The 21296-nt window shown below is 29.8% G+C and overlaps 1 protein-coding gene across 1 annotated transcript in view; it reads right to left on the bottom strand.

Moving 5' to 3' along the window:
* The window catches only part of LOC129908768 (glutamate receptor-interacting protein 2), a 68351-nt gene that overhangs the window by 12841 nt on the left and 34214 nt on the right, over window positions 1-21296 (bottom strand). The window contains exons 2-5 of the mRNA XM_055985521.1: window positions 20015-20140; window positions 6791-6994; window positions 6239-6429; window positions 5865-6154 (exon numbers count right to left, since the gene is read on the bottom strand). Coding sequence (XP_055841496.1) covers window positions 5865-6154; window positions 6239-6429; window positions 6791-6994; window positions 20015-20140 — 811 coding nt within the window. The remainder of the gene's footprint in view (window positions 1-5864; window positions 6155-6238; window positions 6430-6790; window positions 6995-20014; window positions 20141-21296) is intronic.

Raw genomic sequence — 21296 nt, 5'->3', positions numbered from 1 at the left:
GAAACTAAATGATATGTATGTATGTACATTAGGGCGTTCGTTATTTTTGAATCAAGTTCCTAAGATGAAAAACTGTTTCTAAATAATAAAAAAAAATCCCCTATTTTTTCACATTTTTACGACTTCCAAAAAGGAGGAGGTATTCAATTCGCCTGTATTTTTTTTTTATGTTTGTTACCTCATAACTTTGGACTGAGTGAATCAATTTTGATAATTCTTTTTGTATTTGAAAGCTGGTGGCTGCAATTTCGTTCAGTTGTAGCCATAGGAACTATTAGAAAAACCATAAAACCTAGTTTTGATCCATGTAAGTCGGTTTTGTTTTTTGATAAAAAAGATTATTATACTTTGACGCTAGATGGCGCCCCAAGAGGGTTTAAGTTTTTTCCCATTTGAAATAGGCATATGTTGACTTACTAGGCCATTTTTTTAGATATAGAATAAATGTAAAAATTTTTGATGTGGTTCTATTATATATGTGTGGATCAGAATCAAAACCCATTTTATCCACTTTTTTTGATTTCGAGTAAATCGAGAAAAACTTGTATCTCGTAAACGAAACATTTTTTAGTACTTTTTTAAATGCAGGATTGATTCAATTAGGATTCCCTACAGTTTAAGTCCAGAAATCGTGATCTGAGGGTTTTAGTTTTAGAGTTATACCCAAAACAAATATGGATAGAATGGATTTTGAAAATCACCTCTGAATTTCAGACCAAAATAAGAAAATATGGCATTCAAAAAAACTCAATTAAAAACGAGAAAACTTTGTTTCCTTTATTTTAACTACGCCTACTTTCTTGAACAAATAAATTCAAACCTAAATGCCGAAATTTTTTTTTCAAAAATCCGTATAAATTTTCGGATATTCCCATCTAATCTCATCCCATGGATAAAATGGTTTTTGAATTTCAAATTTATTTTAGAAATAATATTTTGAATGGATATAATGGATTTTGATGCGAATAAAATTGTTTGGATATAATGGGTTTTGAAACAAAAACTCAAGTGGATAAAATGGGGTTTGAAATTAACCTCTAACTTTGTGGTCTGATTTCTACGCCAAAAAATGTAGTTAGAGACTCAAAATTGGGCGCAACCTATGTATTTGAATAATAGAAACAAAACCTCATACCCAAGTCATTTTTTTTGAAAAGTGGATATAATGGGTTTTGATTCTGATCCACACATATATCTTTTTTGGGTTTTATTTTTCATGCTACTCATATGTTTGTTTTAATAAAACATGCTGGGTTTAATAAACCCAAAAAAGACATACATGTCCTGACTAAACCCCTGGTCCTACAAAAATGGTTTATACCTTTTTGAAAAGGGTGCTTAATATAGATAAGAATATCATCAAAAAATTTTACATTTAGGCTATATTTAAAAAAATGGCCTAGTAAGTCAACATATGCCTATTTCAAATGGGAAAAATCTTTAACCCTCTTGGGGCGCCATCTAGCGTCAAAATAAAAATCTGAAAAAATTAGGGATTTTTTTTTTATTATTTAGAAACAGTTTTTCCACTTAGAAACTTGATTCCCGAAAAAAAACCTAAATAACGAACGCCCTAATGTACATCGTACAAACGATTTAAAATTGTGTTTTCGTAAGTTTAAAAGCAACTTTTTATATATTTTTTTTTACATTTCTAAGTAAAATAATAAAATGAGTATAAAATTAATCTTGAATGAATGTTAACATAAGAACAGTTTTCATTATTGTCTCTTAATTTGGATTTAAGGGGGGGTTTCCATAGCATTTTAATGGAAGACGGTTGACTAATTGTTGTATAACTTTTGCAGTTTATAAGATAATCTTATGAAACGTACTTTTTTGAAAAGGTAATAAACGTACAAATATCATTTAAATTTTAGAAACATTTCTTGTGCGATTTTTATAAGGGTCGAAAATGATTTTTTTCCTGCAAATTTAGATTGAATCAGAATTTTGGTTGGGGCACCGTTGTTTATAAACTTTTTATTTATTTTTTTTTTGTTTTATAATGATCAAATGTGTTTTCATGCAGTACGCGAAACAGATTTTTTTTTTTTTTTTTTATTAGAAAAAAAGCTTCGTTAATTTGTTGTAATTTCATGTTTTTTTTACTCACTCTTCTTAGAATAACTTTACCGTTTATTAGTGTTTTTAGATGAAACAAAAAGAAAACAATAAAGGGAAATTAGGAGAATCCAATAAAATTTCTAAAATTTAATTTGAAGTTAGTTTGAACGGTTAATTTGAAGGAAAGGTGTCAAAATGCACTTTTTTAGCATTTTGGTCGTGGGGCAAAGCGTGATTATTTTTTAAAATGTTTTTGTATTTTTTAATGAGAAGTTAATAAAGTTGTTCATGCAACCCGTTTGCCAAAAAAAATATTTTTTTTTATTTACACACTAAAAATTTGATTTTAATAAACCAATATTTGCATTCTGTTTTTGAGGAAGGGGCAGTCAAAGCATCCACAATTTATTTTTATTATTTTTTTTCATTATATTTCAAATCAGTTTCAAAAAAAAAATATATATTTTTGCTCACAGTATTTTTAATATAAATTGTTGAAAAAGTGTCTATTTTAGCTTTTTTTACTTTGAAAATTCCATTGATCACGCACACATGCAAATTTAGTTCAAAAGAATGCCACGCATAAGCTGGCGCTGATGAACTCTTTTTTTCTGTTCTTTTCTATTTATTGAAAAAAAACTTGCTCTTGCGCTCTCATTTTCTCGTTATATTTTGTTTTTGTTTTTTGTGTTTACATAATCCTTTTTTTTTTTGTTTCCTATTTCCTCACTCAGGCAGGCAGAAATCATTCATGAAATTATGAAGATGCTGCAGAGAGTAGGTAGATAGTAGATATTTTTTGCAAGATCATTATCTTTTGTTTTCAAAAAGGGTTGTTTTGTTCTTGTTGACTCTTGGGTTTTTTCTAACAATTCATTTCGTGTTTATAATATCGCACCCGCGGTTGCGAGTTGACACTTTTGGGTTTTTTTTTTTTTTGGTGTCAGCGAAATTCTTTGCATTATGTAATATTCACATCGATCGTGCGGGGATATAGGTAAAGGATTAGATATGTGGTATGCATTTGTTTGTGTGTAAAAATGTGTATTGACATTTGACATGTGCTTGTGCACAATGATTGATTTCCATATTTAGGTTGATTTCTGGGTTGTATTGTTTATTATATTACACTCGCGCGTGCGTGCGGGGTTATATAATATAAATATGTCCTTTTGTTTTTCATTGTCTTTGTTTATATGTTGCGGATTCGGTTTTTTTTTGTAGGTTTGTAGGTATAATAGTTATATTTTCGCGGGGGAATGTGTAAAGGGTTATATAAGTGTATTTGTGGTTAGAATGCACCTGATGGTATTTATAGAAATAGTTTTGAATAGGTGAAGATGCTCAGTATGTTTCCTTAGCAAAAACAAAGTTTTTAAAATTACACCTACTGAGGAAACAAGCAAAAAAGTAGCTAATGCCTATCTGAATTTATAAATAAAATATCAGTTTGAAAAAATAGATCATTTTTTTTTTTCAAAGTGTTGAGCTTGAAAATTATTTTTGAAAACTTCCCTAAACTTTGATTACATAGTTGAAAAATTAATTTCAAGTTTTAAAAAAAAGTAACTTATAAGTTACACTGGTCAACAAGCTTTTTGCCACAAGAACCAAAATATACTTTTCTATATGTTTTTGATATGCTGAACTCGAATCTGAAGTCAGAAAATGTTTATTGGCCTCCGTTTTTGAAATATTACCGTTAGAAAATACCGAAAAACGTCATTTTGGCTGTTTTCGAGGTTATGTTTTTATGTGGGGTAGTTCCTTATGAAAAAATTTGTAACGGTTCCTATAAGAACTGGTTTTATTCTTTCAAAAAATGTTTAAATCTTTCCAATATCTTTTTTACTTCCCGAGATATTTAAAATTTAAGGAGTGGTCTTTGACTCAGAAATAGCACTGGCCAAACAAATTAAACTTTTTTTGCCACAAGAACCAAAATATACTTTTTTAAAGGTTTTTGAGTTGCTGAACTCGAATGCGCAATCAGAAAAATGCTATTGGCAACAAATTTGTTTATAATGAATTACCCCACATAAAAACAGAAGCTAGAAAAGAGCCAAAATGACGTTTTTCAGCATTTTATAACTGTTATATCTCAAAAACGGAGGCCAATCAAATTTTTTTTGACTTCAGATTCGAGTTCAGCATATCAAAAACCTATAGAAAAGTATATCTTGGTTCTTGTGGCAAAAAAAAAGTTCAATTTTGTTGACCAGTGTTATTAATGCTGCCTTATTTTTGTTTCCTAATAATGTAGGTATAGGTAAATAAAAAACAAAATCGATTCAACTGAGTTCATTGCATTGGTGACTCTAAAAAAATCTTTATTAAAAAGGTGTTGAAAGTAAATTGGATTGATATCGAGTCCATCCTCAAACAACATATAGATAAGAACCTAAACATTCTATATATTGTAAGTAAATACATTTCCATGTCAGCCGGCACGCGCGTGTGCGAGATAAAAAATTGCTCAACGAAGAACAACTGAAAAGTGAGCAAGAACCTGAAAACCAATCCTTCTGCGCATCTACTCATATTTTTATACAAACTACACAAAGGATACTGTCAAGTATATTATATCAATGCACCCATATAACACATCCTCTACCTGCTTCTCCGCTGAACAACTATAATTATTATTATAATGCAAAAAATTTCTCTGATACACAAAAAACTCAAATGCCATCCACAACAGCAACATGGAAACAAGTTTTCATTTCAAAAATAAATAGGTATACACTCCAGAAATCTTTCATGAAAATATTGAATTTCAAACCAGTTTTCGTCCACAAACACCATATCCATATAAAGATCTATGTAGTATACCTACATCCATTTGCATGTCACCCCGCACGCGTGAGTGCGATGGCGATCTCACAAAGAGACAATGAATGAAAACTATAACCAACATCCTGAGAGTAAAAAACCAGAGAATTCGATGGCGAGAGAGCGAAACACATTCACTAATACACACAAATGCTTTTACATGAGATTTGACTTTGCTGAAAAAGGGAACCCAGTCTTAATGGGCAACATTTAATTCCAATTTAAACCTACAGTTCTTATAAAAATTTTAAAATTTTTGCTTTGTAATGACAGTTTTTAAATAGAATTATTCCAATTTAAAATTCTGATTTAGCCCCTCTAAAATAAAATGCACGGCTGGGTGGCACAAACTTATAAAAAATCTTGGATCCTTAAAATTGTGTATTAAAATGAAAAATAGTATACATTGTTTAAACATCTAAGGGCCATTTACTGAATCGAAACCTACATAATTTAAGTGAGTCTTTAAATATTATATATCTTTATAAAAGGTACAACAATATCGTTTTTTTTTTTTAATTTTTTAATCTTTTTTTTTATCTTTAAAAAAATAAAAAAAAATTTTGCTGTGAAAATATATAAGTTACTTATTTATTATTAATAAGCACTAAAACTAAATTTTTTAATAGCATGTCATTTTTAAACATTCGTGAAATAATGAGTGAGTTTTTTTTTTATTTCCCACAAACAGTTCAATTTGATCTTGTTCCCCTTTTTATGCAAGGTCCTCAATTGTAAAACCTAGCTAGTTACTTCGCTTTCTCTATTGTAGAAAACCCAAAAACACAGTCTTTCACTATGAGTAAATATTATAAACACCAAAATTAAGTAACATTTCGTCACAGTCGCGTTAGTAGTTCTTTACAGTTTTCGTGTTTATTTTTTAATTTAGTAAAAACCATCCTAAAGTTTATATAGCAAATTGAAAAAAAAAAATCTATTATTTTTGAAAAGACAATACTTACCGATCTGCTATACTCGCCGGTAAAATGCTTGCAATGTAAACAGCCGCTTGACTAACCTCATCGATTTTCGAATGATCATTCAGCATCACCGATGAATAATTACACAAAACAACACCAAGTTTATCATTCATTGGTCGTTCGATTTCAATCAACAAAGGTCCCATCGAGAATTCAACACTCTGCATCACTGAGACATCATACTCAATGGTTAGATTTGAATAGCCCGAAACATGCCCGCCACACTTGATGATTGATTGTGCTTCGACGAGAGTTTTTCCAATCAAGGAAATCTAAAAATAATTCAAAGTTTAAGACTTTTGTTAGATCAAAGTAAACCTAAAACAGCTATTTTGAAAGCATTCAATATCACTTACATTGTCAACACGCAATAAACGATCACCGGGTTTGATTCGACCTGTTTTGAAAACGGGTCCATGAGGCCGAACATGAGTAACGATCAATGGATAATCGCCACCACCGCGTAACGTCAGTCCAAGACAGCCACTCTCACGTTCCACTGTGATCTGCGCCAGCTTTGAAGTTACACAAAGACTGTTTTGGGACACTAAAAAAAGGGAAAATGATTTTTTTACAATTTCATTTGAATGTAAAAGCGTTTTCCTAGACAATAAATTGGCTAGGGAACAGGAAGTTCTTTGTGGTTCGGAGTACCACAAGGTTCTCATCAACAGCCAGTTTTGTTTACCCCCCTTTCATTGAGTGTAAACATTTCAATAAATTCCACAAGTGGAACTCATTGCCTACGCAATTAAAACAACACAATCATGTTGTGCTCATGCTGCACAAACACGCATAAATCATCGCTCTATTCGTCAAGAAAGATAAAAAGTTAAAAAAGCAAAAACTCAACACCACCACCAACGGGTTTCGGGTGATCGTGATGGTGTTTACACAACAATACTTACTGTATTCGGGCAGGGAGTATTCAATCTCGACAACAGCCGGCCCATCGCCATGGCACAGCATGCTCATGATGTGTTGATTGCTAAGACCGATCGTCGAGATGCCATCCACTTGATGGATGCGATCGCCAGGCGCTAGAAAATCAGCCGCATGACCCAGTGGGCTAAGGGTCCCAATGACAGGTGGATACGACAAGTCGTTTCGTTCTGGAAAACAAACATACAAAATTTTGGTTTAGAAATTTTATGAATGAATGATATTGGATTGTTTATTTTTAAAGATTTTTTTTAAGGCGGTTTTTTTTTGGATAATTGGAGGGGGTAAGGGGTTTTTAAAGAATACTATAAAACCACACGAAATGGGACACTTGTGGTTTTTGTGTTTTCTTTTTTTTATTAACTGTTAACTTTTCCGGATGACTTAAGATTTATTGCTTGCGTTTTCTTTAATCTAACATATCAGATTTAATGATCGGATGAAAAGATTTTTCAAAAACCAATTTCGAAATATGTATCTAATTTAATTATCTTTCTAAAAATACTCCCTCGAAAAATAAAAGTGAAATTAACATAAAAAAGTCATCTGAAGTGAGGTGTCATGTCTAAAGATGCTAACAACAGAAATGAATGCGGAAAAAAAGAAAGAATATAAAATAGCAACAAAAATTTAAGGAAATTTTTCAAAAAAAAAAAAAACCGGGACTCGAGTCAAACACATTCTATGGGGTTTCCCAATTTAGTTAAAGAAAACCCATACATTTTTAATCGAATATTTGGTATGTTATCACAAATCATTAAAAAACCATTTCGGACAAATCATGACTTTTCAAAAATTTTGTTCGTAAGCTCAGGAGGTTACCCCTGAATAGCAACTAACAAGATAATCTAAATCAGAAAAATATACATGAAACATCTTTAAATTAAATTTAAAATAACGAAACAAAATTTAATTTCTTGTCTGACTTCAGCTTTAGTTATAGTTTATTACACTTATTTTTAACAGTGAGATAACGGCAATCGCAGTCACTAAGTGACTCAAGAGTTATAGAATCGATATCGATCCCCAGTAGCTGCCATTTTTTCTTTTGTTTATTTATGTAAATTCGTACTTTTTTCAAAGTTGAAAAAACTTTGATTTAGGATGTTTTATGATTAAAAACCAATTAAAACTAACAACGTTGTACTTTGATTTTAAAATATTCGTTTTCAACGTAAAATCATTCCGAAAAATAGTGAAATCCAAGTGGTTTTCGTTAATTAAACTTGTTTATTGCCACAGTGTAAGGGCTAAGGGGGCTACAACCGAAATATTGAATCTTTGAAACAACGATGTTTCAACTTCAATTTATTTTTGAAGTGAAAACTTCTTTAGTATCGTAGTGATTTGAAACAAGATGAAACGAAAACGCGACACGACTTCAACTTGTTATAACTTTTTTATTTTAATAGATAGATGAATGAAATTTGTACTGTAGATAGGTAATTATAATTGTACAAAATTTCAATTAATTTCATATTCAAAATTCGGAGATAACGGTAAAAAGATGTTCTTTTCCAACACACGTTATATCTTTTGATCTAGTGCACATACAAATTTGGTTTAACTTTAATACGCATGCTGATAACATAACCCTTTATTTGACATATCACACATAACGTTACGTGCTCTACAAGTTACACAATCTTAAATTGAAAAAAATTTAAAAATACCTTAAAACACCTGTGGAGATCTGTTGGCGATGACCAGCTACCAGTGTAGGAAGTACCGTAATCTCAGTCTGGAAATTCGACATGGTTGACTTTAAAAAATTCTAACTTCTCTTGTAGACATCTTTGAAATATGATTTATACATTATTATACAAGATGAAACAATAAACTTTCACATGGTATAAAATTTTGTATAGGTCGTCAAACAAAAAAATTGATTTAATAGCATGAAAACATAAAAATAAATGTTTTTTTTGCTTTTTGGATGAAATTTCATCGAGTTTAAAAAATTCTAGCTCTTTTTGTGGATGTCTCATACACCTGATCGGTATATATATTTTGAGCTAAGACAATAAGCTTGTTGTTAGGGAAAAAAATGGATTTAATAGTGTGAGAAGATAAAAATACGTGTTTTTTCGCTTTTTTTGATGGAAATTGATCGAGTTCAAAAAATTTGAGCTCTTTTTGTAGATGTCTCATAGACTTGATTGATATATATATTTTGAGCTAAGACAATAAGCTTTCAGATGATATAAAATTTATCTAGGTTGTCATATAAAAAACATGGATTTGAAGGTGATAGAATAAAAATAGGTAGATTTTTTTTTATATTTTTTTTCCAAGAAAAATGATTTTTTAAGGTTTCACTTCTACCACGTGTGAATTGCACACATGATTTTTTCCCTCAGTGTAGTTGAAAGTCAAACATCTTAGATTTTTCAAAATACATATTTGATCAGTTAAGTTTTGAATATATTTTTGATTTCAGTTATGCATTTTGGAAGCAATAATCTCATAATTAAGTATTTGCAGTGTCGTTGTTCATGAATAATTTAATTGACGAATGGTTCGCACTCTGTTTGCTATTAAAGTAAAAGTTGATTTAAATGTTTAAGTATTGCGTATAAAAATGCATAAAATTAAAAAAAATGTAAAAGAATAAAACTTGGTTTAAAAATTGAAAAAAAAAAACCATACAAAATACAAAAACCCATTATTGAGAAGTAATTATTTGATATTTTATAGCGAAATTTCAAAAATATCCATCTACCTATCTAGTAGAGTAACTAAAGCAAATTATTAGGGAATCCGGCCGAACAGCTCTGATTTTGACGATTTTTTTTTTCAAACGTAGGTAATTAAAAATACTTTAAAGTCTATAGATTAAAAATTGCCGGTGTTGCCGTATTGTTTTTTTAAATTAATTTTTTTTAACAAAACCATTTTTTTTTTGCTTAAATTTCATAAAACAAATGATAGCAAAAGATTCTCTATTTAATTTAAGGAAAATATATACAAGGCAGTAAGGGACAATCTTCCATTATTAAAGCGATAAATGCAATTTTCTAACATTCTGACCTCAAACACAAAAAAAATATTTTGAAAACAACTGCAACACCTACAATATTTTAAAATACATTTTTAAAAAGCCAGAAGCTCATTCTTATCTCTTAAATTTAAATCCACTAAATTTAATCAAGACTTTTTGAAAAAATGGTCCTCAAACTCAGAATTTAAAAAAAAAAATGTTATTAGAAAAATTTAAAATGACTTTTTTCCAAACCTTTTCTAATAAAATATGAATTTATTTAAAAAAAATTTTTGGCCATAAATATTATCAGTTGAATTTCGAAGCAAAAAAGGTAAAATATATCACAATTTTGAAAAAAAAAAATGAAAAATTACTTCAATTTCAATGGTTTTTTTTTTATTAAAACTGAATTTTTGCATTGAAATAATTAATTTTCTCAAAGATTGTGGTAAATACGAACTTTAAATTTTTGCTATTTAACTTTCACCAGTAAGGGTTATTAAATGAATAAAAAATAATTTTATGTTTAGATGTTGAACTTTAAAAAAAAAAATAAGTTACATTTTTTTTTCAAAACTTTTATTAAAAAAAGTTCTTCGAAAATGAAATACTTTTTAATTTTTTTCATAAACCGTAATGCATATTGACCTTTCCTTTTATAATTTGAAATCATAATAAATGCGGCCAAAAAAATTTGAAAATAAATGCATTTTATATTACGACCAATTTTAAAAAACGACATGTTAAAATTTTTTCAATAATTTTTTTTTTCAAAAATCTGAGTTCAATTACCATTCTTTCAAAAGCCGTTCATTCAATTAACTTTATTTTAATATTACATATTATATGACTAAGCTTCTAGCTTTTAAAAAATGTATATTTGAATATTGTAGGTGTTGCCGTTGTGTTCAAATATTTTTTTTTGTGGTTGAAGTCAATTAATAAGAAAATTGCATCTATCGCTTGAACTATGGAAAATTGTCCCTCACTCCCATATATATTTTTTTTCCTTGAATTTCCTAGACAATCTTTTGGCATCAATTAATTTATGAAATTTAAGAAAAATGTTTGAAAAAAATTTGTTTTTGTTCACAAAAATCTTCAATTAAATTTAAAAAATCAAAACGGCAACACCGGCAATTTTTAATCTATAGACTTTAAAGTATTTTTAATTACCGACGTTTGAAAAAAAAAGATCATCAAAATCTAAGCTGTTCGGCCGGGTTCCCTAATATTGCCAATTTTTTAGCTTTAGTTACTCCACTATACCTATTTTTAAAAAACTGATTTTTCAATAAACTGATTTTTAAAAAATTCAACGGATTACAACGAACAATTTTGTATAAAAGCCTTTTGGGAAATGTTAAGTTAAAAAACATTTATTTTTTGTAATTTCAAATAATAAAATTGTGTGCTTTTTTTTTTATATTTCCTTGTACATTTGTACCTAGTTTATACTTTTGACACATTGATCATCATGTATCATCATTTTAGTTTTTTTTTTTTTTCAAGTCTGCAACATGTTTCCCTATTTTTATCATTATTATTCTTACAAGAAAAAAAGGCTTATTTTTCTCTTGTTACACTCACTAATTAAACAACATTATGAGTAATATATGTGGGCGTTAAGGGGCGCCTTGAGGTTATTGCATTTAATATAGACATAGACACACGTTCACTTAGCACTATAATTTATAGCCAAATGGTATTTTTATCATTATTTATAGTTTCTTTAAAACAAATTAGCAGCTCACTGAAATTTATGTATCTGAACACATCTTTTTCATTTATAAAGAAAAAGATCTCAACAAATGTGAAATAAAAATCTCATAGTGCGGAAAACATCTGTTTCATTCATGTTTAGAAGCTTTAAATCAGCAACATTGTTGCGACATATTCGATTAAGATTGTATCGATGCAAAAGTATATTTTTACTTCAAAATTTTTGATGACAATTTCTGTATTCAATTAAGGTACATTATAGTTTTTGTACAAAAAAAAAAATAAGTATCAAATTTTATTTCTTTCCAAAGATTTTTTTTAAGTTTGCTATCAAGAAGACTTTGTACAAGAAAATGTCTCAAGTTAAAAAAAAGACTTTAGTTTCTATGTTTTTGTTTGTTTGTTTTTGTTTTTGTAATCATTCCTTAATTTTAAATATTTTAGGAAATCATTAGTCATCAGAAAAAGTTAGACAGCTCAAATTCCTGCAGTATCAAAATCTTCAACACGATGAATTATTATATTTCTAAGAAATATTTCGCTTTCTCCGAAATCTATAGTAAGTGAAATTTATGATTAACTCACCGAATTTTGTTTAAATTATGAAAAGAGACATTTTCGAAAATTATGAATTTCTATTTGAGTTTGAACTAGAAACTGACAATGATTTTCGATGCTGGAATGACACGAAGGGAGACACTATTGGGAAATATGGTTTCGTTTTCGTATAATGAGTTCTGGTTTGCGGAGGAGGTGAGACAAATGTAATAAATTCGACGTTGACTGGTCAATGTTCTTATTATTTTTGTAGGGGGGCATTTTTTAATTAGTAAATAAAAAAAATTATGAATGTATTCAACGACTTGTTTATGAGGATTAAAAAATATTTACTAGTGGATAAAAGATGTCATCTGTAAATGTTTTAAATTGATTTCTAAAATTGCCACAAAACAAACTAGATTATAATCCAAGGTTTTAAAGGCCACAGAGTCTGGGAATGAGTTCGGTAGAGAATTTTTATTGGTATCCACTCGGACAGAAAAGGAATGAATCAATTTTCGTGATTGAACTCTCCAGAGAAAAAAAAAATGAGTGTGTTTACACATGTAAACGCGACTGAAGTTATACTTCTCATTCAGTATATGTAAATGAATTTCATTTGATATTTTTAATTTCTATTATGAAGTAATTAATCCACACTTAGTTTTTTTTACATTTTTATCAAGTGAACAATAAATTAATTCTTTCATCCTCCTTGAGTCCATGTAGTTTTCAATTTATTCTGTGAAATTTACTCATGTTGTGCGGTTCAGACCGTACGGTATATGGTTAACGAAAGTAAAAATGAATTGCACATAAAATGTGCGATATGGTAATTTTATGAGCATTGTGTGTGCTTCAGCACTAGTAGTAGCAATATGGAACTTGCAGGGTTGCTACAAAGCTCAAAAGTTAGCTGAGCTCAGTTCACAGCCCAGCTCAAATTTTGAGCTAGCTCACTTTTGAGCTATGTACCATAGCTCAGCTCATTTGAGCTGAGCTGAAAGTGAGCTGAGCTGATGGTTGAGCTGAGCTGTTGGGTGAGCTGAGCTGTGTCGGTGAGCTGAGCTGTTGGGTGAGCTAAGGTAAAGTGAGCTGAGCTGAGCTGTGATGGGTGAGAGGATACATTGATTTTTATTTGGAAAGTATAATGAAATATGAAGATATTTTAAACTTTTATAAAACACCATAGCTTAAGATGTTTGGTTCGAGTTATTAATGGAATTATTTTAACACATGTATATTTTTATAAATAAAACAGATAATTTTTCGTGATCTTTTTTCTTGGTTTTTTTAATAGTAAATATATTTCTATTTTTAGTAAAATATTTCTTTTTTTATCATAAAAAAAATTCCGGTACAATCCGGTTTTTCGACTTTTTTCAAAATTCAGAGAAAATCGCGTTTGAAAGTTTGGGTAATTTTTTTTTTTTTTTCGAAAAATCCCCGAATCTTTGAACGCTCCTGGAAGTTAAACCGCTTGAGATCAATTTTTGGGGAGTGATGCCAAATGATAGCTTGTGTCATGGGCCTACGCTTTGCACATTATCAGATTTTTAAAAAATCGCCTTACACGTTAAACCGCCACATCATGCCTTTTTTATCAGAATCGTGCCTAATTTTTTTTTACTTTTAAGTTCTCCCGGTTTGAGAACGCGAGGACCTACAAGGATGGGAGTTACACCCAAATGTAGGTTAGAGTCCCCGCTACCTTTTGGCATCAAAATTTTTTTTTTCATTTTCTTCAAAATTCCGATATATAGGCGTTGGAAGTTGGGGGCGCTCACTTTCAGCTCAGCTCACTTTCAGCTCAGCTCAAATGAGCTGAGCTATGGTACCTAGCTCATTTTTTTCATTTTCTTCAAAATTCCGCGATATAGGCGTTCGAACGCTTTGATCTAGAGACAGGGGAGACGGATTATACCACCCGATAGTGGTATAATCCGGTTTTTCGATTTTTTTCAAAATTCCGAGAAAATCGCCTTTGAAAGTTGGGGTAAAATTTTTTTTCGAAAAATCCCCGAATCTTTGAACACTCCTAGAAGCTAAACCACTTGAGAGCAATTTTTGGGAGTAATGCCAAATGATAGCTTGTGTCATGGGCCTACGCTTTGCACATTGTCAGATTTTTAAAAAATCGCCTTACATGTTAAAGCGCCACATCATGCCTATTTTTTCAGAATCGTGCCTATTTTTTTTTTTACTTTTAAGTTCTCCCGGTTTGAGAACGCGTGGACCTACAGGGATGAGAGTTGTACCCAAATGTAGGTTAGAGTCCCCGCTACCTTTTGGCATCAAAATTTTTTTTTTTCATTTTCTTCAAAATTCCGATATATAGGCGTTGGAAGTTGGGGGCGCTCACTTTCAGCTCAGCTCACTTTCAGCTCAGCTCAAATGAGCTGAGCTATGGTACCTAGCTCAAAAGTGAGCTGGCTCAAATTTGAGCTGAGCTGTGAGCTGAGCTGAAAGCTTTTTGCAACCCTGGCAACTTGCCACATGGAAATTACCACATGCAACTTGCCACATGCAGCACATACAACTTGCCACATGCAACTCTCCACATGCAACTTGCCACATACAACTTGCCAGATGCAACTTGCCGCATACAACTTGCCACATGCAACTTGCCACATGCAACTTGCCACATAAAACTTGCCACATGCAACTTGCCGCATAAAACTTGCCACATGCAACTTGCCACATGCAACTTGCCACATACAACTTACAACATGCAACTTGCCAAATACAACTTGCCACATGCAACTTGCCACTTGAAGCATGTAACTTGCAACGTGTTGTGTGTTTTATGTTTGCCGTACTGCGGCGTACTGCATTTTTAAATACTAAAGTACTGCCTACTCTAAAGGTGAAACGACAGCCCTGCTACCCAGGGTCAGGGGCCCAACAATAAAAAAATTATGTTTGATGATGGAAAATCAAATATGTACATGTACATATTACTTCAGAACAGAGGCCCCAAGAACTAGCAATTTTAAGCTAAAAAAATTATTTTATTATTAATGCAAAGTGCATTACGAACATATTAAAACATTAATATAAACCTAAAAATAAATAAGCTATACAAAAAAATGTATGGCGTATACGTACTTTTTTTGTATCTAAGGGGCCCTCAAATATCAAAGGGGCCCCAAAATTTAGTCTTGCCCCGTGGCCCCCACGACTCAACGTACGCCACTGGTAGTTGAGTTTATATTTTTTAATAAAATATGTTATGATTATTCAATGCTCGTTTCTACAGCCACGTGCCACCTCCATCTATAAGGAGATCAAACTTAAGCAATAATTGACATTCGACATTCATAATTAACTCATATAATATGTATAAAATATCAAACATGAAACAACCTAATCAAAGCATCATCTTTAAAAATTTCGACCAAAAGGTTAATCTGTTTCAGTGGTATGGCTATTTGTTGTAATAATTCTTAAATAGGTTGCTCACCCCAAATTAAATCAACCAAATTATTGCTATAAAAGAAAAACAAAAAAATCGTTCGTCTATTGAGATACAACAACATAATCTTTTTGGTTGTAGTAATGATCTCAGTTGGACTTTCTTCAATGCATATATTGCCAACAACTACAACTGCCAACATCAATATTTCTGTTTATTCATTCATGTTTTTTGGTTTTTTTTTTTTTAAATCACCCGCCACTTGCCGGCCATTTCCTCAACACACACCCTTAGGGAAATATGATATTTTATTTCGAAAGAAAAAAACAAAACAAAAAAAATAAGAAACAAAATAATAAAAAGAAATTTCAATGGCTAACTGCCAATAAAATTCAAAAGAAAATACAACACTATAAAGTTTAAGGAAGATGCTTTGAATAAATAACAAAAAAAAAAAATCATTTGAATCAATGCTGCGTAGAATTGGGGTGACCATTCGTACGTTTTTTTTTTTTTTAATTTTACAGAAATATAAAATTTTCTTTTTCTTAATTTTAATGTTTAACAAATTTGAGTAGAAAAGCGTAAATATCTTATAATTTGCTGTTCTCTCCATGCGAACTTATCGGATTTTTTTGAGTAAGATCTGTCAAAAAATATTGAAATGTAAATGTTTCATGAGTCAAATTTGGTTCGAATAATTTTGCAGAATCAGCTAAATTTGATTTAACTCAGGGTTAACTCACCAATTAAATATCAATTTGCTAAAAAATAAAAAATAATTTTTTCATATTTTTTAAATGTGGATTGTCTTAAAACAAATATGGTCACCCTAAATATATCAACATAATAAATAATGCAAAACCAAAAGATACATGTTAATAGCGGGAGGATTTGTCGTTTGACGTTTGGTTCAAATCTTATATATTTATACAAACATACATTACATTTCTTGGCCATGTGAGTTTTGTCTAGACTGAAGAACTACATTTTTATGAATTATAATACTCTTGGTAATATATTTAAATTAATATTTTCCTTAAGTAATTCTGATGAGTGTGTGTGGGTTGAAAAAATAGAAAGGAAAATCCTTTGTAAGTTGACAGTTGTTTGTCATTGGTGACGAAAAATTTAAGATTTTCAAAAAGAGATATATGAGTTAACACTCCTACGCATTTTATATATTTCCTTTTTATAATTAAAATTGAAAAAATAAATCTGTTAAGATGTTGAAAGCATCAGGTAAAATTTCAAATGGGTCAATATAATAATTAGAAAAGACAAAATGGTGAGTGTTTTTACTATTGAGTTATTTTTTTTTCGTTATTTTTTTTTTTTTTAAGGTGATGAGTACTTTTTCATTAATAATTTATTCATTAATTTTAAAAAATATTTGTTTGTATAATTTTGTGTATTTTTTTTTTTTTAGATTCTAGCTTTGATTTATTTTGGTACATTAAAAATCTTTGCGAATCGGATTTTTGTTAAAGCCAAAATCTACAATGTAACAACGTAACGTAAATGTTTCTTCACGACAATTAAAAGTTGAGAAATGACTCATCACCTTCTCACAAGGTAGATGTTACTAGCAGGGAAAATGTTAATATGGATGTTGGATGAGCCGAAAAATTTCCCATAGCTTAGAAAATAGATCAATATAAATTCTTTAATAGTTGATGGAACAGTGATTTTGAGAATCTTTATATCAAATTTTTATAGTAACTAAAGCTCAAAAAATGGTTATGTTGAGGCCCGAACTCGTTCAAACGGTAGAAAATACTAAAAATACCTACTCTTATTTCTAATTCTCGCATTAGTCGTATCAAAATGATATCAAAAGACTCTTTAAAGTATTTCAGAACAAAATTCGTATCTCTGTTAGAAAAGTTTTCACTTTAATCATAGATATGTAATATACGAAATACGATATACCCAAAAAAGCGTTCCCGGAACAATTCCAACTCAAAAACTGCAATTCAAATGGTTTAAACACAATAAAATCAATTATTTGTAAGTATTTCTCTTCTTTGCACAATAAATTTGTACATGACTTACAAAAAAGTAAAATAATATTATTTTTATTTATATTATATTAAGATCTGTCCGAATAAATATGACGCATTGTAGTAATCATAACGAACAAATGGCACCACAAGCAGATTTTAAAGTAGACATTTTATTAATTTAAATGTATCTTATAAGTGAATTCAGTATCACTTTTAACTAGCGTCATTACGGGAACGCTTAATTGTGGAAAGTTTTATATTAAAACGTAATTTTTGTTATCAATTATTTTCGTTTAACATTTTTAGATCAAAACTGTAATGGCTTAAACGTCATTCCGGGAACGCTTCGAGACTTTGAATGAATAATTTACCAACTTAAATCTCCCTGTTTCTGGTGTTTTTAATCAGAATGCTATCCAAATATGGATAGAATATAAACCTGTATAAAAAAAATGTTTTGTGTATCTTCCCGTTTATGAACCGATAAATGAAGGCTTTACCAAACATTAGAACATGAAAAATCATTAAGAAAAGTTTTTTTTTTATAGTTAGAATCCTTTTTTTTCCCACCTTTTAGATTTTAACCCTCCTATGTCAAGGTCAACATCATGTGACATGTAGGTGGGAAATAAATAAGTTCGAAAAATTAACTTTTTTTATGATACAAAAAAAATCTATGAAAAGATATGTATTAAAAAATAAAAAGAACGGATTTTGGAAATAACGCAAAAATCATCTGTACCAAGTTTCAAGCACAACTATCCATTTGTTTAAAATTAAAACTTTTTAATTGAAGTCTTTTGATAAAGACAGAATTTTTGTATTGAAATGCAATTTGATTCTATAAAAAACTCAAGACACTAGAGACTAGAACATCAAAATCATTGAATTAAACTTTTAACAATGAAGGCTATTGAATAAAAAAGTTTATTTTAAAAATTAAGTTTACATACCTATTGTTTGAAGGAAATGGTAGGATTTGTTACTAGTATCGAAACACCCTGTGAGTAAAATTCAAAACCCAAGACTTGTATAGTTCTCAGAAAGTTTTGCAGATAGCATATTAACCAAGAACCAATAGCATGTACTTGAAAGATGAAAGGGTGTTTTTATTTTAAGATAACAAAAACACTTTTCAAATCGTTAAATTCGTTTTTTTTTTCAGTTGAAAATCTACATATTTCCTTTCCTCGGAGAAAACACTCTTTCACAAAAAAGCTATATTCATTTCTTATTTTATTCTAGATTTTGATGGGATACCTTTTTTGAAACTAATTTTCGAAAACTATTTAGATTTGCTCTATAAAAAAACGCAATCATTCAAAGACTCATTTTATTCTTCTTTTCCATGACAAATTGAACGTTTAAACTCGAGTTATCAAACGAACATATTCTTTTTATTTACAGAATAAGCAACCTTTCAACAAAAAAAAAATACCTTTTAACCCAAAATAATTGTATGGACTTACAAAACTGTTTGTACCTTTATTAAACGTCCAAATGTAACGTTATTACAGAATTTCGATATTAATCTATTTTAAAATCAGTATTTTACCAATTATCCTCATCTATTTTGTCTCTTCCATATATTCTTCCTACGGACTGATTTTTTAAGATTTATTGTTTCGTTGCATTCCAGCAAAAAAATAAAACACCCTTTCAACGAACCTACATATTTTCTTATCCACTCAAAACTCTTTAATATAATATTGTATCCTTATTGTTATTGAAAAGCTTTTAGCTAAGTTTCAATTTTTATTATTATATTGTAAAAAAGAATTGGTTAGAAATGTAATTAATTTTTGTTGATCATTTTGACACCTTTTATCTCTAAAATCATTTAACTGACACATTTCTTTTAAATATGACTTGTTTTAAGATTTCACTGAAATATATAAAAAAAAAAAAAAAACGTTTCCGTTGTTAAAATGCATTAGAACTTTCGTCGCATTCTCAGCTGCACTTAATCATTTCTATTCAAAATATGGAATTTTTCTTCTCGCCTAAATGAGACATCAATTTCTAAATTTCTCCAATACGATTCCTTATATAAAACGAATCAGTTGACAATGAGATGATACCAGCATTATATCGTGACATTTCTTTAGAAGGGCGAGCCGTGCATCGGAATCGGCATCGGCATGTGCCTGTCATACGTTGCTCATTTACAAAAACACAAATATATGAATAAATTGTTCCGACCCTTTGAGAAAGAAAAACAAAACGCGTGCGTTATTAATTACCACATTATTTTTAAAAGTCTATTTTCGATAGAAAATTTTAAATCTATTCGATTTCGAGCTCAGTCAACACTTCCATTTGTCATAAAGATTGAAGACTTCCTCATATAATTGGATTATTAATTCGTATCACTGCAAAGTGATGTGTTTCCACTCTCAGAGTCGTTTCGACCCTATTTCGAAGCTCCCCAAATGGGAACATTTTCGAAAAGTTATTATTATTATATGAAAGATGGAGGGATTTATTTTTATAATTAGAAATGTGTTGAAAGTAAAATTCTTACCTGCAAATGTGATACCCATACTTTGAGCAGCATTCTCACGTGGCAGGGAAATTGTTGCATAAGTTGATCCACGTTCTGGAGCTAGCCCACTGTCTTCCGATTGGGCAGGAGACATGGCTCGGTCTACTGAAATAAAATAAAAGCATTAATATTAAAATTTAATGGATTGTAAATATTTTAATTAATAAATTTCAGGGCCATTTGCTGAATCGAAACTGAAATAATTTATGTTGAACATAAACTCTTAATCTCTACATAAGAATTTATGTTGAACAATAATGCTTAAGTTTCGATTCAGCAAACGGCTCTCAGAGGTTATATTTTTTATAAGTTTTTTCTATTGAAAAACAATAAAATAATATTTGCGCAAGCAGTTTATAATAAAAAAAGGACTTTTTTTTACAAAATTTTGATTTTATTTTTCAAAAACTAAACCATAAAATGGCTTTATTTCATATATTTTTAAAAAAGACAAGATTTTTGGCTTACAAAAAGGTATAGTACGTTATTGTAAGTGTAACCGTTGATTACATGGTAGGTATTACAAAAATGAGGTTTTAAAATATACGCGGGTGGAGACCTATCAAGTTTTGTAGAGCTAGTCGCACTGATTACGAAACGGTATTTAAAAAGTCCCTAACACCCCCAAAATCTGGAGTTAGGGGCAAAAAACAGGTTTTCTGTTTGAAAAAAAATCTAGATTCTTCAAATTTTTACCCATTTTCAATTTTTTTTTACAGTTTCTAATAGGAAATAAATATACCTTTTCAACAATGTATAAAACATGTAACTCGGTTAAACCACCTAGAATTTATAAGCTGTCAAAGTTCAAAACTTTTCGTCATTTATCCAACTTCGACATCAAATTAAAGTATATATTTTTTGAAATAATCGATTTCAAAGTTAAAAATAAGCGAAAATAAAATTTTTTAAACTCATTTTATACTTCAAAATTTGTTGTTGAACCGCGTAAAATCCGATAACAATTAAAAATTAAATAAGTCACCTTAATTTGATTTTACAAAATTATTCATTTTATACTATTTTGTCCAGACTATGAATTTTAATAAAAAAAAATTACTCACACAGAAAACTGCCTCAATTGATTCCTTATCGAACAGTGAAAACTATATGTTTCTATGTCTTCTAGTTTTTGAGGAAATTGAAAAATAAAAACAAATAAAAACAAAAAATATTTCGAAAAAAGAAAAAAACTGATAATTTTTGGGGGTGTTAGGGACTTTTTAAATACCGTTTCGTAATCAGTGCGACTAGCTCTACA

The sequence above is a fragment of the Episyrphus balteatus genome, chromosome 2 (genome assembly GCF_945859705.1).
Source record: "Episyrphus balteatus chromosome 2, idEpiBalt1.1, whole genome shotgun sequence".
Classification (NCBI taxonomy): Eukaryota; Metazoa; Arthropoda; class Insecta; order Diptera; family Syrphidae; genus Episyrphus; species Episyrphus balteatus.
The sequence above is the reverse complement of the archived record's forward strand: the minus strand, read 5'-3'. Positions and strand labels throughout refer to the sequence as shown.